The 26,776-nt window shown below is 40.6% G+C and overlaps 1 protein-coding gene and 1 long non-coding RNA gene across 2 annotated transcripts in view; one reads left to right on the top strand and one right to left on the bottom strand.

The window, feature by feature from the left end:
* LOC134513031 (uncharacterized) overlaps positions 1-26,776 on the bottom strand; it is a 59,416-nt gene that overhangs the window by 27,875 nt on the left and 4,765 nt on the right. The window contains exon 2 of the long non-coding RNA XR_010070301.1: positions 12,030-12,194. This is a non-coding gene — a long non-coding RNA (uncharacterized LOC134513031). The remainder of the gene's footprint in view (positions 1-12,029; positions 12,195-26,776) is intronic.
* TSNAX (translin associated factor X) lies at positions 1,858-26,776 on the top strand. Its single transcript, XM_063329041.1, has 6 exons — positions 1,858-1,921; positions 3,641-3,748; positions 7,057-7,171; positions 8,781-8,911; positions 23,158-23,285; positions 24,936-26,776. Exons 1-6 carry the CDS (start codon positions 1,906-1,908, stop codon positions 25,308-25,310), a joined length of 873 nt encoding a protein of 290 aa, XP_063185111.1. The 5' UTR covers positions 1,858-1,905; the 3' UTR covers positions 25,311-26,776.

Below are 26,776 nucleotides of genomic sequence, written 5' to 3'. Positions count from 1 at the left end.
ATTGCAGAGAGGTCTTATGTTACGCTTCTGAATAATTCTGAGCACTGCACGACAGAGTCATGTGTTCTAGATATTTGGAAATACCAGGTTTTAGCAACTCATGCTTGGCTGCCCAGAGACTGTTTAAAGCTCATTGTCAAAGCCTTGCTCCTCTACTATCTGACTTAGGTGATTTATTGTCCTCCTGAATCTGTTGCCAGATTCACCTGGTATTCAAGTTTGCTAATAGCCATATTTTTTTATTTGTTAAACACAGAGGCCTGAGCCAGGGCTGGTGTCCCTGCTCTTTGAGAACTGCCAAAGGACTCTTGAAGCATTCGCATCTCACAGCTAGGCTTATCTGGTTTCTAGTAAGGTGCAAGTTCCACCCAAATTTTTTTCCCTAGTCAGGATGTTTATAATCACTCCTGGAGGTTCTTTCCCTCTGTCAAATCAGATCGACCAATTGACCAACAGATTAAAAAATTATTAAGGGTGGGGAGGAAGGACAGACACACATGCACACCCACACACAAAGGCTGTCAGCACTCTGCCTTTGTGTTCATATGGGCTTTGTTTCCTTGTGAATCCAGCTACTAAACCAGGCAACAGCTGACATCTAGCAGCAGAGCAACAAGACTAATGATTTGCAAGCCTTTTGGTTTTGGGATTTGCAACACCCACCCCTTTTTTAAACATGTTAGAGGAACACATCAGAATGCATGTGTAGGAAGGAAAAGCATGAATAATCCAGTGGGGAAAGCAGACTTTTCATAGCTCACCACCATAAGAACTGAAGCGTCATCAAGTGCCCTTTGTGCAGGGGGACATTTAGTGTGCATCCATCGCCCTTGTGCTCAATCCTGTGATGCCTCCTGTGAACGCTCACACTAAATCCCTAGCAGAGGAAACATAGGATGCAGATAACCTGGGTTCAGGAATTAGTGGTCCCAAACCAGGTCAGATCGGCAATCCACAGCCCCCTCATGCCCCTCTCTCCCCACCCACAGGCCGGAGACCTCTGTTCTCCTGCTGTGTCCGCTGCCCGCCCTGCGGCAGCAGCTACATCTGCTGCTTCTCCCGGTTTTTTTCCAGGTAACTGGTGGCTTCACTATGAGACCTTCTCCATGTACAGCAGAGCCAGCGGCTCCAGTTTCCAGGCCCTGTCTCGCTGCCACTGATCCGTCCTCTCTGCCCTCCTCCGCCCGGTACAGCTCCTCGCAGGGTGCGGCGGGCCCCTCTCCCCGCTGGGCACTGAGGGGACCACCGCGACTTGGGCGCTGGCCACGCCGGGTTGTTGACGTGCCCCCATTCCCCTGGCACGGTGAAGGAAAGTGCCATGCTCTTGATGTGTCAGGGAAGAAGGCGGCTGCAAGGAGACAGGGAGAGGGCCTGAGGGAGGGGGGTGAGGGGAAAGGCGACATGACAGACACTTTCTGCGGGTGCAGGCTGAGGAAAGTCGATGCCGCCGCCGCCACCCCGCCTCTCCCCTGCTTAGCTGGTCGGGCAGGGCGGTAGCGGAACACCGGAGCTGCCAGCGCGGGCGGCAGGCAGGGAACACCAAAGCCTCCCCGCCGGCCACAGCGCCCCTGCACCGACACTACATGTCCCGTCGTGCCGCGGGCGCGGGGAGGCCCCCACGGCGGGGTCGCAGACTAGCTGCCAAGGCGTCGCCTGCTCAGAGGTACAGCCCGGCCAGCGGCACTACCCCTATTTCGAGGGCAGCAAGGCTCGATATCACCCTCCCCGCTCCCACAGCTCCGCCACACCTCTCGCGCTGCAGGCGGTGGGCCGAAAGGCTCCGCTGTGTGGCGTCTTGCCGTCAGGCACCTGCGCGGGCGCCGTCGGGGCGGGGGCCGCGGGCGGCGCGGCGGGGCGGAAGCGGGTTGCCGGGGGGACGCGGCCTGTCTCGGCGGCGGCAGCGGGATGAGCGGCAAGGAAGGTGACGGCGGCGCGCGTACCTCTACCCCCCCTCCCGCCCTGGCTCGCCCCGGCTCGGCGGCAGTTGGAGCCGTCGGCTCCTTGGTGTGTGGCGCGGCTCGGCTCGGCGCCGCCTCCCCACCGGAGCGGGGCCGCCCGCCGCCGCCTGGCGCGCAGGGGTATGGGCGGGCGCCTGTCCGGGTGTGCGGCCCATGCGCCGCCCGCCGCGGAGGGGCGGTCCAGCCACAGGCGGCCCGGGCCGGCGGCCGTACGGGCCCTCGGGTGCCGGTTCAGCGCCCTGAGCCGGCAGGAGGCGGGGGCGTGAGGGCTTGGGGCTGGCGGCAGCGGTAGGGGGAGGCCCTGCGGCTGGGAGGGGGCAGAGGTGTGAGCCTCCTTCCTTCAGCTGTGCCACTGAACGCTGCCCGGACTCCCAGAGAGGCACCGTTTCTTCAGAAGCCTTCTCGCTTGTGTCTTACGCCTGTGAACGTAGTTTTCGAAAATTCTCGCGCTTGGTGGTAGAAAAGCAGTTGCTGCAGCCAGAAGCCGAGTGTGTGTTAGGCCCGAAAAGCACTTGTAGCGGTAACTGACTTCGGATAACGCAGCACTGGCTTTGTGGCCTGTATGTTGGTTTAGCCCAGGCAGTCACACAGACCTCCCTTCAGCCAGGAAGCAGGCTCTGCAGCAAGGAAGCTGGCTTTTTTATTTTTCATTTGTTTTTCAAAATTAAGGCTAGGTCACTGTTACTGCAGTCTGTGGTTTTCTGATATTCAAGTTACTGGTTATTCAGTGGAACCTCTTCTCTATCAGTTTCTCTCTTCCCCCCTACTTCAGGAGGGCCTGTTTTTTCCTGTAGGTCATTATGATGTTCCCAGCTTTTGGAATACTGCAGAGAATTTTAATTCTCTGCACTATTTCAGGGGTTGTGTTTGTAATGTTTTTAGCTGCTACAGGAAAAACAAAACCCTGAACTCATGTCCTAACAGAAAAGAAGGAAAAAATGATTTTCAGTTTCCTCTTTTAGAAAGTAACTACGCCCACTTCTGGTTTTGGTTTTGGATAATAAACAATTAAACGGAAACATTTTAAAATCCAGTGTTCGTCTGTAACTTTTAAGTAGCTTCCTTTTGTTCTTCTTTTAAGGAAATTGAGAGAACTCCACATATTCAAAAAGGTATGCTTGTATGTAAGAGTCTGCCAAATTTTGGCCTTTGTTAGGAATACAAAGTGTACAGCTGTCACAAAAAGGAGCTAGTGAGAGGGAGGAATGGTTAAAACGCGAATGACACAATGAGTCAGTCCTAGGTGAAGGAAGGACAAAAGGAAGAAACAACACAAAGTATAAATCAGTAGTGAACGTAAATAGTTTTAATGACTCCTGTCAAGCTGAACTTTTAAAAGTAAAAAAAAAAAAAAAAGTCTAATCCTGTAGGCCCTTGCTTACACAAGGTTTTCCATGCAACCATTCCCTTACAGAAAAGAAACTGTAGGATCCTACCACACTCATCCATTGAAATTGGTAGGATTTTTTCTAATTTTCACTAGGAATGTGGAGGAAAAAGTAGCATGCTAACACGAAGATTACATCAGTTGGTAATAAGGTTCATCCAGTTACCTTACTCTATCCTGTAAATTATGGCTACAGTCAGGAATGCTCTGAAGACAGCATTCTGATGTTGCCTGTGCTCTGGCAAAACTACTTTATTTTTAAATGTATTTTTGTGTGTGTATCTTCTATTAATAGGATCAGGTGGGTTCAGAAAACGAAAGCATGACAATTTTCCACATGGTCAAAGAAGAGAGGAAAAAGAGAATGTTAATCCATCTTCAGCTCTGATGACATCTTTTAAATGTAAGTAAGCACTTGGAATGTCAGATTATGAAAACATGGTATAGAAATTGCTAGGAAATTACTAGTATTTAGTGATAGAATAAACCAGCTTTCTCTGGGGGAGAAACCTGAAACTAGTTGGACTCATGCTTCATATGTTTAGAGCTTGGTGTTTTGCTTTGTGTGCATTAAAGTCCTGAGAGTGGGATTTCACGTAGCTCAAACTGACTCATGATTTGCTCCCTTTTTCATCCTACCTGCTGTTCCCCATCCCCCCCCAGCTTGTGCTGAACCTGATGCCAAACAAACTGCATAAGTGTTCAGCCAGACAAAAGGCGACTGGGCCCTTTGGTGGCAGAAAACTGTAAGATCTGTAGAGGTGTAATGCAAAATCTGAGCCACAGGACAAAAGGAGGAGATGTCTACCTTTGGGAAGACTGAGAAGGCTCTTAGCTGTTGACCTTAGCTTTGGTGCATAGATGACTAAGCTACTTCAGTGTAAATCTGGATGCATTGATTTGCGAGTTGGTAGCTGTTTATACATGCACTTTTTAAAAATAAGAGTTTAGTGAACTAATATAGACCTGTATGTAGACACTTATTTCAGTTTGAGTGCCTCTTTAAAATTAGTGTATATTTCAGTTTCTTTAAATAAGCAAGTGTAAACTTCCCTCCAACCAAATTGTTTTCATGGGATTTTGCACACAACCAGATTTAAACTCTGGTAAATTTAGTTGAACTTTTGTATTAGGCAAGTCCTAACAAGGTGAAGTGGAGTTTCAGAAATGAGAAGCCTTGACAGAAGGAGGTGTGATATGGGGAATAGATTAATTCTTGGTGTAAAATTTTCGCCATGCCCCCTATGTTTTACGAAGCTAAGGAGGATGAAGTAGTAAGAGCTGGATGGCTGTTATAGATGGTCACTTCATCATATAATTTCCTTGCTTTCTTTAAAACAGATGCTTCTTTTTTTCAGTGGAAGTCAGCTTGGCAGATGATTAAATTTGACCCCTGAACTTCTATACTGAATAGCGTACATACACTTGCACTTGAATTGAGTAGTGCGACTGCACTTTTAGCTTTAATTTTTCACCCTCAAGCATATCAGTTTATCATAAGGTTGCCATTAATTCAAGTTCAAAGCAACACTTGTTTTCCTCCTTTCCCATGAGATCCAGTCAGCAGCATTTGGTTAATTTCAGAAAGGATGTAAGTGACATGGTTTATTCAGCTTTTCAAAGATCCATTCTTTATATTGCACTTTTGATTATAGGCCCCAGAGAGAGAGAGATTTGTGGTCTTTAGCCTGACCATTTGTGGTCAGGCACAAGGGTTAAGAAAAGGTGTGCTCCGGATGGCTGATAATTGAGCAAGCTATGTAAGGTGAACCGTAGTGGCACACTATTTCTATGTATGTTGCCTGAATCTAAACAACTTAATACATTAAATGTTTGTACGTATTCTGCTCTTTTTCATTTCTTTGGAAAAATCTTGTACTTGAATTGACATAGTTATCTGTTGACACCAAGGATTTCTAAAAAATTAATGAGAAATTGTCTTCTATAATAATAATTAATATAAAAACCCCCAGTATTCAGTTACACCTTTTTTTGCTTAATAAGTTTTAAATATAACAGCTAAGTGATAGAGAGAGTGGATAGTATCTTATTTGTAAGGTTAAGATTTATTAAGTGTCATTTTTAATGGTCTGATTCTGCACCACCAAAATCAATAGAGTCTAAGTCTTTGCTTTCAGTGATAGATTAGACATTAAAGTGGAATATGTGGAGGAAAGGGCTATGTGGTCTCTATGCGTTAGCCTGGAGAATCCCTCAAGTAGTAAGCCTCTGAAATTTTAGGCAACAGTACAGTAGGTTTTCTTGCATCCTTTTAGGCTAAAGATTACCGTATTTGTCCACGTTTTACTTGAGGTGACAAGACACTTCCTAGTAGCCCCTAACAGGTTTAAAATCTGACATAAAAGTCTAAGAGCCACAACTGTCCAGAAGAGATCGGGGGCATTGCTAATATTGTAGATCTTCAGAATAGTGAATTTCCTGGTAAATGAAATTGGCAAAGGGTCATTGTAATTGTCATGCATGGCATCGAACAAAGGAAAGTACCATTCACCCTCCTCAAGTTCCTCTCACTATGACTCGAGTGAAAATTTCTTCTTGATGATAATTCAGTGGTGGACTTGACTCTCAGAATTTGGAAGAGACGCACCTATCAGACGTGTGAAAGGCTTAAAAGATCAGAAGGAGCATTTGTGACTTAGAGTTTCAGAAGAAGATTGGGGAGAACAGAACAAAATAAGAGGAACCAAGGTTTTATCGAGGTGATGAGAAATACAGTTTCTCATGAAGCTGCTTTTGTAGCTTCTCTAAACTTTGCTTGCCAGCAAACTGCTGTGCTTTTCTAAAGGGTATTCACTTATCAGACCCTTTAAAAATGTGACCTCTTAGCTCATTTTCTCCATCCTCTCACACGGACACTTTTAATGCCTCAGGCGGTTAGGCAGGCAATGTGTCAGATTTTTTGTAAGTATTTATTAATTGTTTATTTAGTGGAATAATGGTCTATAAAATGTTAATGGTATTTGTGAAACATTCATAATGTTTGACTGTGTTAACCAGATACACATCCTCTCTTCTCTGTGTTCATTGTAGTTAGAGAGAATTTACATCAATAACTAGAAATCTTATTTTAAGTAATTGATCTCACTTTGCTTCAGGACTTCTAATTCTTAGGGATATTAAAATACTTAACTTTTGGCCAAGTCTAGTTGGAACGTGAAACGCAACCTTTCTTTTTGCTAACTCGTGCATTTTTAAAAGTGTATGTGCCTTAGTCAAATCTCTTTTTGTTTGTTTTGCTTTAGAGACTGTTGAATCTTATTTTCTAATGATTGTAGTGTTTTATTTTTTAATTTATCTTGCTAAATTTGGGTGAAATTTTAAGTTAGTTTCCTGTAACAGCAGTATTGCAGAATAGATTTTACTAGTTAAAACAAGTATTTTACCTTTGAATTGTTTGGGCTGCCTTAAAGCATCATCAGAGTTGATGTATGTTTAAACCTGACTTATTATAAAAAAAGTAGTATTAACGATGAATTTTGCAGCTCTGACAGGTGGTAGGCAGTGGTGGCCTCCGCAGCCGTGCACCACACAGGAGCATCTGCCCTGGCCACCTTGGGAAAAGGCACACCAGGGAAAAGGCTGGTGGGGCTGGGGACTACAAGCAGTTTCTGTAGCACAGGCTCTTTGCTCTTCCCCCGTGCTGTATCCGTGTGATAACCATGCTTGTTACTGCGATGATTGACTCTGCAGCATTTCAACTGGAGCTTGACACGAGGCACGATAAGTATGAACGGCTTGTGAAGCTCAGTCGTGATATAACTATCGAAAGCAAAAGAACAATATTTCTGCTCCACCGGTTTGCCAGGTGAGTCACATTGAGCATTAAAGTGTTCACAGAAACCTGGAAGCTGCCTTGCAGTGTTTGTATTTGTGATTAATAGCTGCAACGTTCTGTTGAGAGGAATTTAATTAACTTCCCGTAAACATCCTTTAGGGTGAGCTAATGAATGCACACTCCAGTTAGAGAATTGAAAGATGCGGGTTCAGGTTTCTCAGTTGATTTTGTTGGCGTATTAAACAGGATCAGAATAGCAGAGTATAACAGCAGATGAGGGCTTTCCAGCTTCCAGCAAGCTGAGAGAAGAGCATGCGCCCTTCCTTCAGGCTAGCTGCCTCTGCAGTTACCTCCCCATTTTGGTTTTTGCAGCCCCACCCCAGATCATCAATGCAAAAAGGAGGTGACTTGGCTTCTGTTTACTTCCATACACACTGCAGTCTAAGAGGCTTTTGTGTGAAGTTTTGAGCTTCTACATCTTTTGTGTTCTTGTGAGCCTTCAAGCAGTCTTTGGAAGCCACAGACAAACTAGAAGAATAACAGGAAAATTTGAAGCTTTGCATAGCCTGCTGTATAAATTATTTACTGTATGTGTCAAACATTGGTCTTACGTGTTACCCTTACAACAGCTCTCCCTGTTCCTTTCCCCAAATTTATTTTTTTGTTACCTATCAATGCGTTTCTGCTGTAGTAGTAACTATTTATAGCAACCACAGTAGTAACAGTTATAAATAGGGATTAGGAAATTGCCCTCTTTTTAACTTGATCTTCTTCTGCGAAGAGGCATTGTGGTAACTCTAGTAACTGCTACAACCTTGACTGTAAATAGCTACTCCCACTGCAGCGGCTAGATATGCTGGGAACTGGTAGAATAAAGAACAACAACAAAAAAACTCCTCTTCACTCCAAATTTTAGATTCCTGTTTTGAAAGATATTCTCGGTTTTGTGAGAGTGGAAGCCTTCCATGCTGTATTTTTATTTCCTTCTCCTTTGCTTTTTGCTATTATTGTGGCTTTGCTTTCAGAAAACTGTTAGTTTTTAAATGGTTTCTCAAGACCAGTCTACCAGTACTTCTTTAAATAGACTGTAAACTAATATACCATATAGATTATTTGGAGGTGGGGAAAGTTTAAAGGAAATTAGATAAACTAAACTTTAAATGCCAAGCATATGTTGTGGTTGTGAATCAGATATTTCAGCTGTTCCCAAATAGCATAGTCCATAATTACTTCCTAAAAAAAAAATCACACGTAGAACTAAATAATGTATTGTATTTTGCAATACTGTAATGTATTGCAAAATATATTTTTTAAGAGGTTGAAGGACTTCTGAAAATACTGCTAGTTTTCCAGAATACTTTTTTGAAGCCTTTGCACTTGTGTCTCGTTTTTACTTAAGCAATAATTAAAACTTGGAATAAATGTCATGCCACCAGAACTGTGTTTGGCGTGTTGATTATTTTCATGGTAAGAATCTACAGGATTTCATAATCTGCAGTAGGTATCTCATTCTGATATTTGCTTTTTCCTGAAGCCATTGAAAATGTATTCGTTAGTAAAAAAAAAAATGTGTAATATTTTTAAACTGTTTGCTCATGTACTGAAATCTGCTCTTTCAGTTTCTGTTTTATGATTGCAGTGCTCCCAATGGGGAAGAAATACTAAATGAATCTGAAGTCAAGCTAGATGCTGTCCGACGGAAGATTAAGCAGGTTGCACAAGAGCTGATTGGAGAGGACATGTATCAGTTCCACAGAGCTATATCTCCAGGTAAATGGTTTTTAAATAGGGAAAGTGTTTTAAAATGAATGCAATGTACCATTTTAAAATATGGCAAGTATCATAAGGGCAAGTAAAAAGGGTTCAGTTTCTCTTCATGTAGCAGTGGTTCCTCTTCATGCTACAGGTCTGAATTTGTCACATTTCTGTGGTTATAAATCAGGACTCAGATTAATCTTTGTTGTTAGCAAAGTTAGCTCTGGTATTAGAGAGGCTATTGCCCTACAGTCGTCTTATCATTGCAGTTGAATGAATACTTAAATGGGAGAATACAACTGGAAAAATTTGGACCCTAAACTGAAGTTGGGATTAGTTCCAATGAGTGTACTGGCTGGTCCTCTCTGGCTGAGAGGAGTATTTGGAACACACTCGTTTACCCTGCCTGAAGGGCTTATAATTTCTGGGAGGAGCGTTGGAGTGACTATTTTGTGAAATGATCCCCTTTTGAGTTGATAAAGTTCATGAATTAAAATGTGTAGATTAGCATTTTCTTTCTTCTAGATGTGCTTCTGCATCTGCGTTACAATCATTAAGTCAGAGTTTATATTTGTTTCAATCGCATCTTTTTCTGCTCCTCTCTATAAACAGCAGTCTTTACTAAAACCCTTGAGATACTAAGTCCCAGTGCTTTCATGACTCTTGCTGTCAAATTGTATTTCTTTGCTGACAATCTGAATCTTGCCTTAAACTGTTATGCCTTGTTTGTGGCAACGTGAGTAAAACACCTAACTGCTTCTTTGACATCTCGTTCGTGGTAGAAATGTGTCTTGTGTTTATCAGTCTTGTTTTAAACATATTGGAATTCTCTATATCTTTCCTTATTCAGGCAAGACTCCTTCACTGAGGAGAGTTGAAGAATTGCCCTGAATGATTTAATTGTTTAAACATGTCCATAGATAGGATTGATTTGATAAACCAGCAGCAAATACATATATGTAATTTACAAGACAAATGGTGCACAGTTTAATTTGTACTTACGTCTTAAACAAATTTAAGTTTTTTAAGAGTGAGACAGCTCTTAAGTGCAAGCTCAGTTTGGCACTTATGAACCAGAAGGAGCTTGCCATGCTCATCTTCAATGGCTCTACTTCAGTTCCCCAGTCCTCTTACCTGTGGTACATTGGGTTGTTCAAATTAAATCTAAGTAGTAGTTATTCTTAGGAGAGCTACTTACAATCTGTGTGTGTCTTGCTGCTATTTATAGGTTAGTACTGTAATGAGGCAATGAAAAGAAAGAGATAATTCAAAACTCTGACGCTACAGATAACCTCGAACTGGGAACAAAACTAGTCCAAGTATATTACGAGTATCTTGACTGGCTGAAAATGTGTTTGGATTTTCATTTTATGGATTGCTTATAAAAGCTGAAAATCCTTGCATTCAGTTTTAGGAACAAAAATTTTTTGAAAGCTTCATTGAGACTTGTAAACCTTGTCTGAATAACCCATGAAGTTTGTAGTCCCGTGTGACTCGTGTAACACCATCTGTAGAACAACAGCATTTGAGGTCTGCTGCCTCACCAATCTTTGTGGGACTTCCTGAGACTTTGTGATACAAGCTATCAGCCTTGCCCTTTGAGGAAAATTGTTACAGGGTAACCAGTTTACTCTGCATCAGCTGCTTCACCTGAATTGTCTTTATTAGCATGTGGCTTTGCGTGGGTAAATCCAAAGAGGCATACCTACCTCTATTTTTACTGAGGGGCAGCTTGCCTGGAATTAGCTTGCATTCATCTCAGATGTAATAAAGTACACCTACATAGCAGACATATGGAAACTTACAGCCTGGTAACTTCTGTATGGACCCATGTCTTATAAAGCAAGTGAGCAAACCTGACACCACGTTTCTACTTCCATATTCTCTCCTCTGAGTGGAAAAAAAAATACTTGCTTTGTTTTGTTTTTTTTTTTTTTAAATACGTATTTTTCAACCTCAAAAGTTAAGATTTTTATATGAAGGATATATAAACTTAAGCTAGTCACAGCAACCTGAAAATAAATTAATGAAAAAATTTCCATTCAGGTTTGCTTTGTGTATTTTGTAAATACTCATGCACAGTCAGCTACACTGATTCTCCTGTATAATCAATTTCTAACTTGCAGAAAGATATCTTTTAATATCAAAATGGAGTGGAATAAACCCTTTAGAAAACAACTGAAAAAACACTATCAGAAACAATTCAGCATTTCTAAAACTTTTCCCCAGTGTTTTGAATCTCAGCCTCTTAAAATGACTAAGATGTATTTGTCCATCGTAGAGCAGGCCAAATTACTCTAGACCTCTAGTAGAGGAAGTTAGAGTCCTGCTGCATGTGTATGATGACTCAATGCCTCCACAGCTGCAAAGCTTTTATATATAGAACAGCACATCCCTAACACTTGCACGGGACTTGTAGTGGAGTGAGATTATTGTAGAATCATAGATAACTTAAAAGAATGAATCTTACTGACATCCCTAGGTAAAAAGAAAGAAGGCAAAGAGGTATTAGTACACTAAATAAGGGGGAGGAGAAGTGGACTCTGCTGTCCATCTTTCTAGCAATAAGGTGTGCAGTCTCTCAAAGAAATGGATGAACTTTGCCGTTTTGGGACAGAACTAAAGGATAGAAATGTGCAGGCCTCCCCGTTGCATTTCTGGAGCCCTCGTAGGTAGCTCTGGTTTGGAGTGGGGTTGTTTGGAATTAGAACTGGGAATGGCTGTACTTTTACCTTTTTCCTCTCATCAGGTGACACGGGTTAGTGGCAATGCTGTGGAATCTCCTCAGTTGTAAAATGCTGCAGCCCTGAGATCTCCCCGTTGTTTCTGTAATTAAGTAGTCTTGCCCCATTAAGACAACTGTTTACAAAATCCAACTGAAATAAGTTGCCTTCATTCCATTTCTGTAGGTCACCCACAGTGTCTACGTAAATTTTGGCTCTTCTACATGCTGCTCCTCTGTGAGGGGAGTTTGTTCTAGCCAGTGTTCATCGTGCATGTTTTATAAGGGTGCATGTTAGTATATACATGTGTGTCACTGAGAAGACAGGGAATGCTTTTAGGCATTGTTTAAATGAGCTCATGTGTATGACCAGTATGAAATGCAAACTTTTAGCCTGAGCTTTACTCTTACCTTGCTCATTAGGTCTTCTGCTCTCCAGTTAGTCATTGAGATGTCAAAAAAGGAATATGCAGGCTTAAAGACTTGTAGACATTGGTTGCGCTGAATATAGGGTCAAGGAGGTGATGGAGATGTAAAGATGCTTGCCAGCCAGATTATGAAGCTGAGATAGAAAACCTAGAGACGTGAAGAATGAGGGGACAATTAGATAAAGAGCAACTGTGAGAGGGAATGCTTTATCCCCCTGCCCCCCACTGTTTATGAAGAACTGTAACTGGTGAGGGAAAACCAGTGATAAGTACAAAGAATGTTGCTTTTGGTTTTGTTTTTAAGTGTCGTGTTCTTTAAATGTTGCTTTGTTTTTTTCACAGTGGAAAAAAACTTGCATGCCTTTTTGAAAATAAATGTAGCTAGGAAAAGTGCTAGATCTTTTGTCTTTATGTATTTCCTAGAGCTCTAAGTCTTGACCTTCCTTTCACCTAGTTTTCACTTCTGATTTTGTATTTTAAAGAAATTCTGGAGAACTAGTTAAAAAGCTTTTTCTGAACAAAAGCATTGCCATTAAAGTGCTTTTTTTCTTCAAAAAAGAATAAAGAAACGCCTATGTCCCATATCTCAAAAGCAACATGTCCAATTAACCTCAAACTTCCTAAAAATATTCGCCTTTGTCTTGAAACCAAACATGAAACATCCTCCTGTTCCCCACCCTACCTCTCTGAGAAGGAGTAAAAGGGATCAAAACTGGGCTTATAATGGAAACCATCGTAGCAGCCTTAACTGGGGAATCATGACTGTCTGCATAATAAAGCTGCCTAATGCATATTTTATTCAGTATAATAACTGTTAGCCTATAAATAGAACAGTGCTATGAGTATAATGCTTGGGAATATTGTTTGCCACTCGTAATTGTTAAATGCTTTTTTTGGGGTTACTCCAAGCAGTTGTTCTTTTGACTTGAAGATAAAACAATTCTGGCAGAGCACTAAAGGAGTTTCATGCTTTCCCTCATTAAGAATAGTGCTAATGGCACGCAGGACGTTTCCCCAAAGGACACTTGCATGAGCTCAAACACTGAGTATAGCACTAATTGAACAACAACAAAAACTGATGACTGTTTTCTACACATTTCTTAACAGTACAGATTGTCCCAGGGGATGATTAAACAAGCAAACAAAGAGATACTGAAATAATGAAGTCTTTTTTTAATGTAGAGCTCTTCATTTGTTATTTTAGAATGTTCTGCTTTGTTGATATTTTTAAAGCTTTACTATTTGTAATATAGAATTCCTGCTCCTTTGCCCCACTTCGCAATGTATACCTTATATATCCTGTGAGGAAACGTGTACTGTTTCTTTAAAATTGTTGTGAGACACTGTGCAAGAAAAGGGATGAAAAAGGCTGTATGAATTTATGAAGGGGAGGAAGAAATATTTCAGGATTTTATATATATGTGTGTGTGTATGTGTTTGGGGTTTTTTTTTATATATATATATATATTCAACTCCAAAATGCTAAGGAAAATATCAATAGTATACAGGAAAGACGTGTATGAGCCTTAAAGACAAGAAAGGCAGTGCTCTGCTACATGTTAGGATGTATGCAATTATTCTAAGTGTGTTCTAAATCTACTGTGCACAAATGCAAAACTTGCATAATGCAGAGGGAAACTGAGAATTGCATGGTAGGTTGGCAGTGTGTGGGATTGAACGGAGTACCTTTTTAATGTGATTTACTAAATGAAATGTCTAGCTATTTGAATACTTACTCAATTTGTTTTCCCTTAACAATAAGGGCATATGAGAGAATTGTAAGGCTTTTGAGATGTTAAACTATTTTCTATAGGGCAACTTGACTGAAAACCCTCTTGGAGTGATAGTTTTAGCTACGTGTCCATGTTTTTACAATGAGGTCATTAGATTCTGCTAGGAGCAAGTATAGGTGTGGTATTAGCTTCACAGCTGATAGCTGTGCATAAGACAAAATATGGAATGAGGAACCCATAATTCTTCTGGGGCTTCTTCAGTAGGCTAGCGTGGAGTGATGGTAGTAGATGCAACTAGAGCATTGTTGGCTGACCTTTCGGTTTGCTGTGTGCCTGTGCTAGCAGCAGTGGTGAGTGGAGTGGTGTGCACAGAGAAGCTCATTAGCTCTTTATCATGTCTGCACTTGCTCTCAATAGGATTAGATGACGAGGCTGTAAAGTGTCAGCACCTTGTCAGAACTATTGCTCTGTGACTGCTTCTGCTGATGGTGATGCGGGAAATTCTGTGTAAAAGTTCAGCATTGACGCAATCTAACACATAATTTATCTTGTGCAGGCACTATTTGTGTTCTGAGAGAATGGTATAATGGAGTTTATTTGTGTCTCCTGCCTTACGCCATTTAAAGTCACTTTAGGCGTGTAATCATACTGCAACAAACCACATTGCTGGATTGGACCAAGTCAGTTTCTGCATGGATGAAAAGAAAATACTTTAATTGTGCTAGAATATGTAGAACCACCAGGCATGATGCTGTAAGAGATGCTATGGAGATGAGTGAGGTCTGTCCATGCAGGCCGGGTTTGGATTACTGATTATTTAAGTAATATTGTTTCTTTTGGTATTGTATGAAGGATTCACGTTAGAACACAAACTAAAGGAACTATTCGGGTAATGATTTCTGTGTTACCTGTTTTTTTTGGTTCTTAACTCTTTCGTAATATGGGAAGAACATGTATTTGTGAACACCTATGTATTTCTGAAATTGTATCAAGGTAAAGGGCTATTATGTGCATCTGGAACAGTAGAAGTAGGACTTTTTTTATTCTTAAGGAAGTTTAAAAATGTAGTAAAAATAGGTGGGATATTAACCCATAGGTTGGCGATACAAAGGAAAAGCTTTTTACTGCATGAGGAAGGTATCATGAATTGTAAACGTCTCACCCAGGAAAAAACTTGAATACACCTAAAGCTTGAAAGGAAAGCTATCCATAAAGGAAGCAATCAGGTTTCTGCAAGATGGTGGGAAAACATAATAACACAGGAACAGGATGTAACTGAAGAATTAAAGTTCATCTCTGCTGTTGTGGGTGAGAGGTAAAATGCCAGAAATGGAAACCAAGTTTCCTGATTATACTGGAATATTAATGGAATTTGCAGTGAATAAGGTAATATTTATCAGCCCTAATTTTGTTGATTTCTTTATTTCTCGGTTTTGTTACTTTCTCTCTTTCTCTGATGTTCTCTCATCACCAAGTGTGCCAACAAACTTCGTCAAACTGATTTTTTTTTCACTCTGCAAGTTGCTTATTTGAAACTTGATACCTTCATCTTGTTGCATTTTACTACCCGTTGATTATTTCTGCTTCATGCCTTTTTTCTGTGTTCTTGCAGGGAAAGTGAAAAATCAGCAGCTGCAAAGCCTCTCGCTTTTTACTGTATGCTGCAGGGTTTGTATGTCCATACGTAAAAACTTAAAACACACCTAGGAAAACAAATGTGAATTCAGACATGACCAAACAGGGCATGTACTGTGTGAGCACTGGTTATCAGCTGATCCCTGAATGAGCTATTGAGTTCAGCATAAGCCATAAATTCAGCAGGAGGCATTGGGAGCAGCGTAAGTCCGTAAGACAAGCTATATACCATCTTTTAAAGATGCTTGCTGTGGATCGGGCCAAAGATTGTCCTTTCCTAGTTCTAACTTAAGACCTAACTGTCCTAAAGTCCTGCAGTACTATTATGGCAAATACTGCAGTTGTTTACATGACAATCTGAAACTAGTGAAGTTATTTGTCTTTTAATTCAGTTTCATAGTTTAATTCAGTTTCTCCTCCTCATCAAATGGAGGAGACCTTGTCCTCTGGCTCAGGAATTTTTTTCGACCCCGCAGCTGTTAACATCAGTCATTCACAGACCAGAGCTCTCCAGCCTTTACAGGAACCAAGTGCAGGTGGAACATGAGAGAAGACCAAGAAAAAGCTATGAACCTTTTTTTTTGTTTGTTTGTTTAAAATCACAAAGGAGAATGTGTCATAGAGGAACTCCATTCCAGGAAACCGCTAGTATAGCACATCGAGATTAGGTTTTGTTTTTCAGTCATGTGGTGAGAGACAGGGGTTGGTGAGTGGTGACGTACCTTTTTACCATCTCGCCAGATCTATATCTATGAGGATAAATGGACACCATTGGCACTTCTGAAGTGCGAGTGAGTTGGGGCTGTTGCATGGAAACAACATCATCTTGAGGAGAACTTTCACTGGGGTTTGAACTGAAGAAGCTCTGTTGCGTTAGGTGCTCTTCCTTCTTTGATCATTGAACATCCTGGCTGAATCAGAGCTTCCTTTCTTTGGTATTTTGAACGCTTCCTCTGAAGGCTCTTAGTAGTGTGAAATTTGCCACTAACTGAATGACTTCTAAAACTCTATATCAATTATCAAGGCAATTAGAAGTAGTCAAAGAAATTAGGAAGACTGCTTGTCACAGGGATAGTTTGGTGGGGTTTTGTTTTTTTTTTTTTTGGGAACTCATGTAGAACATCGGGTGCTACAAAAACACCCACTCTTCAGAACAAAAAAACTTGGTTATAAAAGTGTAACCATGATACATCCCTCAGGTCAAGTAGGAGCAAAATGAAAGCTTGTGACTTTCTCATCCACAATGAGTCATCTGCAAAAAAACTAGCATTTGTCATATGTACACGTGTTTCTAATAACAATAAAAAAGGCTTGATTAAACTGGTCTCTGCATTGAGAAATTAAAATATTCTTGCAGTTCTCTGCAGGGTTTTTGTGCCTGTTTGGGGAAATAATTTAACTCTCACAGGCACCTATGCCTATTAAATAGGGAGCCTATATTTGTTTCTGTAATTATTGGGAAAACAGACTAATCTTGGGATTACCTTTTCCCTAAAGTCGGTGTGTATTCAACTTTAAACAAAATGCAAGCAATATTTACGCTTCAGTATCTGAAATGCATCACTTCAACCCATGCAGCTAGAAGGGAACAGAGCTTCTTGGTCATAGATGTGTCAAGTAGCAATTGACTAATCAATAAAGCATTTGGGGCTTATTATGAGAAATTTACATCAATTTAATTATTGATATGACAGTAAACCAGTTTAGACAAATCACTGCTGGATGTAATATACACTCTTTATTTATATTCTATTAGTAGTCACTTCAAGGTTACTTAAAATAAGTCTTTCTGACAAATATTCACATCTGTGTTTGTATTGATTACTCCAGTAATTCAAAACTGGATTGATAAAATGGAGCAGTTTGTTTATGTGGATGTGGACTTATCTGTCGGTTTTTTCTCACCAGTTCTCTTAAAAGCTCAAAGACTACTCACAGCCCTACCTGCCATACTCAGCTTTTGGAATATTACTCAGTGAATAGAAAGAGATTTCCCCAGCTCCCCCCCGCCCCCACTGAATATGTAAGCTGTTAACGGACATTTGTTCTAGTGCTTTTATTTGTATTTGCTAGTTAGTCCCATTTTATAAAATCCATCCCTGAGTGGAATTATTCTTTTAAGCTATTTCACACCAGGATGTCCAGAGTACGCCTGTCTCTGAGGATAGCTGGCTTTATGCTCTTTTGGTGTGCTGTTATAAAATTAACCTTTGACTTCATGCTCGCAATCAACAAAGCAGTTGGATTGTTTTACAGCCTCAGTTGTAATTACTTAAGTTTTTATCACTTGTGCGTGGAAAGAGACCTGTGAGTCAAAGGAATCATTGCCAAATCTGCAGAGAACTTAAATGGAAAAGGCTGGGGTGTGAATTGTCAGTTTCATCTTAATAGGACACTGACTCTGAAGCAAAATGATTTAATTTGTGTATTAATGCTTTTACATTTATTGCTTGTACTTGTTTCATTTGAGGTACCTGGTTAATTATTTGCTTATTTCAACAGTTCTCCCCTTCATTGATCAATACGCTTGTAGAAGCGGGTTCTTTAACTCTACTGTCCTTCCCATATTCTGCTTGGTGATAAGGGCTCTCCAGTTTAACTTTGTTTTTTCTCTGTTTGAGATTTCCACAAGAATATGACTCCATTTTTTTTCTGGGTTGTGTGGGGGTTTTTTTGGTTTTTTTTTTTGGTTTTTTTTTTTTTAATAACGAGAGTGTAACTTGCCAGCCTAAATATGATAATAAGATAGAGCTATGGCTTTGCTGGTTTGATTTTGTAATGCATTTGCAAGTGGGTAGTTTCACATGACTTGCCCTGTAAATAATGTGCCCCACCCTTCATATAGTGGTCCTGGAAGAAACTTGCTGTGTCTATTTTCCTACCATCCTTCTAGTGGCTGCTCTTGGCCTATGCTTCCGGTTGCCCAGTTTAGAGAGGGAGCTGGGTAAGAGAACACAGGCTGTCAACTGCTTGTGTCCTAACCATCAGCACAGGCTGCTCTGTGACCAAAAACAGACAGAGAAAGAGTAGAGAAAGCAGACGAAGGGATAGAAGGAAAATGAGTTTGAGAAGAGACAGGGAGAGAGGCAGATGATTTAGGAAAATGGCAGGTAGCATTAGCATTGCTAACTTTAAGAACTGAGAGGCATGAAATCCTTTTTAACCCATTTTTTAACTGTTGAACAGGTATTTAAAGAAGGAAATGAAGTAAACAAAATTTTAGGAGGATACTTTCACCTCTTGTTCAATCTGTCATTCTGAGTTAAAACTTCCATGCATGCATGTACGTCTCAGGTGGAATTACCCTAACCTGACTCCCGCAGTTAAGGAACTCCTGTTCTTTACTTGTTTTTTAAGTAGGATTATCTTTTCCTACCCCTTACCCATTCATTTGACTCTTGGATTGAGTGCTAGAATTACTTGGTTTTTTGAAGAAACCTGATTAAGTTTCTTAGAAAAACTGCTTAGCAGTTCTTTCTCAGAGCTTGTATATGTAGATAAGGATAGATGCCTTGAATATCAGCTGATACAGCTATCCAAAAAATGCACAATCTTTCAGGCACAAAATCTCCTCCTCCATAGATAAGGTGCTCGGAAGATCCCTCAGTGTAACTTGCTAGTTCTTATGTAGAAAATAAATCTTCAAAATGTAGAAGGAAGCTGTTATACTGGGTCGCTGTAATTTGTCACTAGTACAAGCTATTTATATAGACTAATTGTAATAAAATACCAGAATACTTAAGCATTTTGTTACCTTACACCTGTAATTTTAAGAAGTGCTAGTAGAAATAATACAGTGCTTTTAATTGGGATTTTCAGACCCTGTACTAGAAAAAAAACTTACGTAAAAGGCAGTCTTACAAACCGTTCCATTACTGGCAGCTCAATCCGTAAATAAGCCAATTTTGGAATAAATCCAAAACAAGAGCGTAAGGGGAAAGGTATTGTTGGATGGTGTAGTGAAATGGGATGGGGTTTTTCACCTTGGGGATTATTTGCTGAAAATAGCGGATGTCCTACCATTAAGCTAAAACATAACATGTTTAAACATCCTTCTACCTGCACATGGAAACACCTTATTTCAAGGTCTTGGGTCATTGAAGTGTCATGTTTTAGCTACTTCTGGAAGAAGGACTTTAAAAAGGAAAAAAAAAAAGGCAAATATGAATATTTTTTGCAAAGTATTTGTAACCAGGATTTGTTACCAGTCTATTTGTAATGGTAACAACTTTAAATGAGGTTTTCTAAGGCTTACTTGTAAATAGTGGGAGATAGATTCCCTAATTGTGAAAAGGTGACAGTAAATGACAAACGAGACTATGTGTGCAACATCCACATGGTGGTGTTAAACAGGAGTGAGGAGAAAAGTGGAACCACGTCAGCTAGGGTGGGACAGCAGGAGGAAGCAAAAATATGTGTATGTACACATACATATAAGTATGCTTGTATTAAAAAAAAAAAAAGAAAAAAAAAACAACAGTAAATGAACAGAGGAGCCAAACACTTATGCTGTAAAAGGACAAAATGCTTGTGGAGAAGTGGTAAAATGGAGTGAGCTGAAACTGGAAGTTATGATTGATCAAGAAAACAGTTTACCAAAAAGTTTGAGAGCTGTTTTGATCTCTCTGTGAACTTGAGAAAATGCCAAGTTGATTCTTTATATGTGATAGTCCTCTCCTCAGAGAGAGGTTCTCACAGATGTTGTTGTATTGTGTGCTGCTGTATCTGGTAGCTTACAGCTTATCCACAGAAAAAGCCAAAATTTCGTAATGAATTACTGGCTGTGTTACATCAGAGGGTAAGTCAGGAAAAGAATGGGTGATGAAATCTACCTCTCTGCAGCTTCTGAAGTTATTTGTGATAGAAGATCCTGAGTAGCTTTTATCTAGTGTTCTTCTATTAGTTGTGCCCAGAACGCTTTACCTGAATTCAGTTGATGAAATTATTGTATTTAATTGGCCTTATAGCTCCCTGTGTGCATTCTGATTTGTGAACAGCAGTGCTGAGTGTGGCTTTGGTTGCTGGAAGGGTTTGGTTGCTGGTTGCTGCTGCATAAAGGGTGCAGGCTGAATTGCCTTTATGAATTGCCTCCACTCACCTCGCAAATACATATTTAAAAGGAAGAAATGCTGGTCTCTCATCATGCTTCTGTGATTGTAATGTGGAAAGCCTTCTACAATTGAATTTTCTTTTGAGGTTACCTCTAGATTTTCAAGGGTATTTCCACCCTCATCTGTTATTCAAATCTATGTTCTTTTCTTTTTGATTTAGACTTTTCCTTTGATTCAGATGAAGTCTAAGTTTGCTGCTTCATGCATATCTCCATAGGCTGAGGTTCTGGCCCCGTAGAGGTCAGTTGAGGATTTTAAGATTATTCTAAATGAAGCCAGGATTCTACTTCTGGGACCCTTGCTTACTGCCACATTTTCTCACTGTACTCACTGGCAAAACTATTGTCTAATCCTGGCCCTTTTGCAGTGTGATACAGCAGTGTCACCTCTTTGCTTCTCTTGAAGTGAAACCAACCCTTTAAAATGGCTCAGAATGGCTCTGCTAGAGCCATCTCGGTCATGTTACGGTCTGTTCCTTTAACATCCTCCTTTGGCACTTTCTCCATCCGTAGGTCAAATATACATGTGCATTGATTTTTGTCTTCAAATCTTTTTTTAGATTAGTGCTGCTATGGCTTTTTGTCCCAGGTTTGTTTCTGCTTTTTTTTCTACCAACACTGCCAACTTCAGCTTTCTGCTTATGAACTTTTCCCACGTTCTTTCCCCAAATCTGTTCTCTGCACATAAGGAAAAACTGACAGAACCTGTGAAATCGCTGTCTGAACAGCCAAGCTCTTTTTTACGTCTCACCTTTGCTATAATGCATACAGAAAATCACCATCTGCTAAGTAGGTAGTGAGAGGTAATTGTGGCAGGTGGCTGCAGATGGCGTACAAATCTGGTAGAAGCTGCATTTGTTATCCCATCTTTTATTTCCTTGCCAGCACACCAGCTCCTTTTGTCTTCCTGCATGCCTTGTTTTTAGAGTATAAATTCTTTTGGACAGAGCTGTTGTTCAGTGTATTCCTCTTGTTGGACATCACAGTTCTGTCTGGTTGATTTTTTTTATTTTTTCTGTCTAGAGTGATTTGTAACAACAGACGCTTTGTCCTGAACATGCATTTCACCTAACCTGCATATATTAAGGAGCCTGCTCACCAGTTCCCCCAAAATAGAGAAGTGGGAAATTAGGTTTTAAACGAGTATCTACTGTCGCTAATAAGATGAAACAAAGGAAACTTCTTTTTCTTGATATGTTTGGGGTTTTTTTGGTGAGCTGCCTTCCTTGCTTTTGATTTGTGTGTGGTCTTTTTCTCTGCATTATGTCCTATGTCTTTGTGAACTTGTGAAATAGTAATCTGCACTCTCCATAATACAAACGCTATATTTTAAAAGCTCCATTATCATAGAATGGTTTGGGTTGGAAGGTCACCTAGTCCAACCCCCCTGCAATGAGCAGGGACATTTTCAACCAGGTCAGGTTGTTCAGAGCACCATCCAACCTGACCTTGAATGTTTCCAGGGATGGGGCATCTACCCTATCTGGGCAACCTGGTCCAGTGTTTCACCACCTTCATCGTAGAATATGTCTTCCTTATATCTAGTCTAAGTCTACCCTCTTTTAGTTTAAAACCATTACCTCTCGTCCTATTGCTACAGGTCCTACTAAAATGCTTGTTCCCATCTTTCTTATAAACCCCCTTTAAGTACTGGAAAGCTGTTATAAGGTCCCCCCGGAGCCTTCTCTCCTCCAGGCTGAGCAACCCCAACTCTCTCAGCCTGTCCTCATTGGAGAGGTGCTCCAGCCTTCTGATCATTTTTGTGGCCCTCCTTTGGACTCACTCCAACAGGTCCATGTCTTTTCTGTGCTGAGGGCTCCAGAGGTGGATGCAGTACTCCAGGTGGGGTCTCAAAAGAGCAGGATAGAGGGGCAGAATCACCTCCCTCCACCTGCTGGCCATGCTTCTTTTGATGCAGCCCAGGATACGGTTGGCTTTCTGGGCTGCAAGTGCACATTGTTGGATCATGTCCAGCTTTTCATCCAGCAGTACCCCCAAGTCAGCCCTTCTCGGCAGGGCTGCTCTCGATCCCTTCTCCCCCAGCCTGTATTGATAATAGGGGTTGCCCTGGCTGAAGTGCAGGACCCTGCACGTGGCCTTGTTGAACCTCATGAGGTTCACGTGAGCCGACATCTCAAGCCTGTCCAGGTCCCTCTGGATGGCGTCCTGGTCCCTCAGGTGTGTCAACCACACCACTCGGCTTGGTGTTGTCTGCAAACTTGCTGAGGGTGCACTCGCTCCCACTGTCTGTGGTGTTGATGAAGATGTTAAACAGTGCTGGTCCCAGCACAGAACCCTGAGGGACATTATGGGGAGCTGCTGTTCAGAATGTTTCTGAGAGTAACGTGATGCTTTATACTGATATTACAGAAGGTTCTGAATGAAGAATGCAGTTGGAGTAAAAACTTGAAAATGTTTATCTGCTGTGTTCTTGTTCTGGTTTTCATACTTCAGAAGCGTGATCTATTAAATTAGGTTTCAGTGCTATTTCTAGATTGTCTTAGTTTTCTTTTTTTGCTAGTAACCTTAAAATAGTCTAACTTAAAAGGTTTTAAAAAATATAAATAATTGTGAGCATGGATCATTGCTGGAGAATTTGAGTCATTAGCTTAATTCTTCTGCTGTTTTTGCAGGACTACAAGAATATGTTGAGGCAGTCTCATTTCAGTATTTTATCAAAACACGATCTTTGATTAGTGTTGAAGAGATCAACAAACAACTAATATTTACAGCTGAAGACAGAGAAGAAACAACAAACACGGTAAAAGTTTTTCTTTTCTCATGTGACAAACATCTTTCTGAGATGGAAATGCAATGAGTAGGCTTAGTCACGTTTTTGGCATCTGATTAAATAAGGCCAGTTTGTGGAACGGTATTAGATATACATGTGGGCTTTAACTCACTTGTTAAAAACATGCTTTTTATTCTCACAAGTAATAAACTAAATCCATGGGATACAAGTTTATAAATTTCACATCCTTTTTGTTCAGAGCAAACTGAACTCCTTTTGGTAGCGGGAAAGATCCAGGATAGAGAAATACTAGCAAACAACTGTAGGGGAGGGATTTTTAATGGCTGGGACAGCCTGTGAGTTCTACTGGTGTATAGTGATGTACCAAAAGTTGGGTGAGACAAACAAATGAAAGGCAGGATGAGCGCCATGAATGAAACCTTACCAAACTAGTCCCAGGAGGCACTGTATTCAGCTTCTGTTAAAATGTACTGCATATGTCTTAGCTTGGTCATTTGATACTTTCCTGGAGTTGATCTTGATGCCTGCCCTCAGAGGACAAGCTTGTGTCCCATCAGCCTTAGCCCTAATACCCTACCTCCTGTTCCCAGACTGCCCGTACTCCTGCCCTGCCCTAAATAGAACTTTTTGCACAGGGACAAACTACTGCCACCAACAGTAAATTGCTTACAGTTTGATTGTTTACAGGAGACAAAAGGCAATTGTGTAGTAACGTACAGAAATGTACATGCAGTGCACGTGCAAGGGACATAAATCCACAGCACTGCTGCTTTAGGTGAATTCCTGAGTCTGCCTCTCTTGAGAATTCGTCTGTAAAGCACTACTTATTCTTTCTTCATTCTCTTGGTAAGATATTTGTGAACAAGCCAAGTTTTTAGCTTAAGTTCATTTATTCTTACTGGAGGCAAACCCATTGTGGCACACTTGTTTTAACAGATTGTGAAGTTGTTGCACGCCTATGGCCAGACAGACGAATTTGGGTGGATACCGTGTTAAGGGAACAGAAAGAAACCTGTGTTGTCTCCCAAGTTACCGATATTTTGGCAATAAGAAATATTGGAAACTTGGATACAGGAGCAAATTTGAAACTTTGTGATGAGTTTTCTTCATGAAGTATTTTTTTAGTTATTTTAATAAGCTCAGTTGCTATAAAATGGATCTGACAACTGTATCAGCTTCTTGTAGAAAATATATTTTGAAATTCAGGATACAATTACAAAATGATATGATTTGTTTTCATAATGCAGACTCTTTGATTCTTGATTGTTTTGGTAGCTTTGGACAGACCGTTTAGGGAAAATTTAAATCTATTAGACTGAGATTTGTCAGCCAAAAAAACCCCAACCCAACAGCAAATGAATGTTGGTACAAAGATGTTATAACTGTGTTTCAAATAGAGATGGTAGAAGCAGGCTATGTTTATTGTGCTTGCTAGAATGGAAATCACATCTCAAGTGGAAATGATGCTTTCATACCTCCTGGTATGCTGGAAGGAAATTAGTAGTTCTGAAATCAGACTGTGTGGAAGTGCCATGCAATTTAATTTTCCAGACTGTTTTTAATTACCAGTTATGTTAGATAAGTTAGCGTGTATTTGAATCATTATAGACTGCTTTTTCATAGTTGCCTGTACTGGACTTTGTTCTGTTCTGTCCCCAGACCTCCAATTGCAATGATAAACAACTGCACACTTGGAGCCTGAAGGTAACACCTGTAGATTACCTGCTGGGAGTGGCTGATCTAACCGGAGAGCTGATGCGGCTGTGCATCAGCAGTGTTGGAAATGGTGACATAGACACGCCTTTTGAACTGAGCCAGTTCTTACGTCAGATTTACGATGGTTTTACTTTCATTGGCAACACTGGACCTTACGAAGTATCTAAGAAGCTGTATACCTTGAAACAGAGTCTGGCAAAAGTAGAGAATGCCTGCTACACTTTAAAAGTTCGGGGATCTGAAATCCCAAAGCACATGTTGGCTGATGTGTTCTCCACCAAAACGGAATTGATCGACCAAGAGGAGGGTCTTTCTTAAAATAAGGAGACTGTCGCAACTCAGAAGGGAAGAGGACTTAGAGAAAGCTTTTTAGTTATGGTTTATGGGATTTTGACCCTTCTCGAAGCTTTTTAGGTAGAGACGTTTTTAGTTTTATCTATGAGAAGATTGTTTGCAGTGGTAATTTGTAACCAAAAATACTTTTTATGATGTGCAAGAGAACAAATGTTTGACTTTGTCCTCTCGGTATGGAATTTCCTGTATTGCTCCATTGTATCTTCTTACAGAATGACCATCATTTCCACTGCGCTCTACAGCAGTGACTCTCAGTTGTGCGGGTCACCTCAAACTGTTGTGGTTGCTATTATCGGTTTTCAGCAAGCACAGCAGCGGTTGAAAAAGAAAATGGTTGGGTACTGTTATTTAGCATTATCCCGTAGGTTTCTGCTGACCCCTGTTTTGTGAGTATTTGGGTTCTATACTCATGTCTTATCTAAAACAATGCACCTGTGTACGTGTAAGTTCATCCCTTGACTTGAAACTGAGTTGGTCTCAAAGGTGCCATGCAACTTAAGTTTTCTCTGATTAATGCTTTTGAGCATGAAACTAAAGCCAAATCAACTTTTCACCAATTGATAATGGAGGTGATTGCACCAGGTAAATACTACTGTGCACTCATTTTGGGGTTCTGTTTAAATTGAGTTCTGTTCACGTTAACACTGGTACTTCACAGTTTTGATACGAGCTAGAAAATCCACAAAAAACCAAACAACTGTGGAATGTATTGGTTTACGTTTTGTGTAATACAGTTTGATGCAGAATCTGACATCTTTCTGTTTGTAGACAAAAGCAGAAGACCTACCAAGTATGTTTAACGTGAATAATTTGGTGTTAGGACAAGCAGTTTTTGGCCAAAGTAAATGCCGTGTGGTGTTGGAAGTCTGTTCTCCATTGTTTGTGCTGCCCTGAGGACCTCCAGTGGGGTTGAACTGGTATAAGTGAAAAAGGGCTAGCCAAGCTTTAAATATCTGTTAGCAGGAACTGTATTATGTGCGTGTTCCTATGGAAAGGAAATTGCAAACAGAAATAAGGCAGACATTCCGACTTCCACATTTATCTTTGAGGTGGGTATGTCACCATTGGCAAAAAATCAGGGCTTTCTGCCGGTGTCTGAAGTTATGAAAGTCTGATAATGTACATTATGCTAAAGGAAAACAGATAAAACAACATGATCTTTAGACTCCAGGAAATAGGCCTCCCAACTGCAATTGAAAATTCTGCATGTTTTTTATTTCCACTTCCATATGCTGTGATACTGCCAATATTTTTCCCATGAGCATGTCCTGAGTAGCTGGGATTATCTGATATATGGATAGGAATGGGTAAATACATTTCTGTCACATTTTGCCATTGTTTCCACATAAAGCAGTATGTGGTGGATTGAAAAAGGAGTGGCTTTTTTCCTATTGTTTAATACTATTTTTTACAATAAATTCTGAAAAGCA

Source organism: Chroicocephalus ridibundus, chromosome 3 (genome assembly GCF_963924245.1).
Source record: "Chroicocephalus ridibundus chromosome 3, bChrRid1.1, whole genome shotgun sequence".
Classification (NCBI taxonomy): Eukaryota; Metazoa; Chordata; class Aves; order Charadriiformes; family Laridae; genus Chroicocephalus; species Chroicocephalus ridibundus.
Note: the sequence above shows the minus strand (reverse complement) of the source record. Positions and strands in the feature narration are given on the sequence as shown.

Excerpts from the sequence above, each read along its gene's own strand:
- TSNAX (XM_063329041.1), top strand. Across the intron at positions 8,912-23,157 it reads CCACAGAGCTATATCTCCAG|GACTACAAGAATATGTTGAG; the intron begins GTAAATGGTTTT and ends CTGTTTTTGCAG. Across the intron at positions 23,286-24,935 it reads GAGAAGAAACAACAAACACG|ACCTCCAATTGCAATGATAA; the intron begins GTAAAAGTTTTT and ends TTCTGTCCCCAG.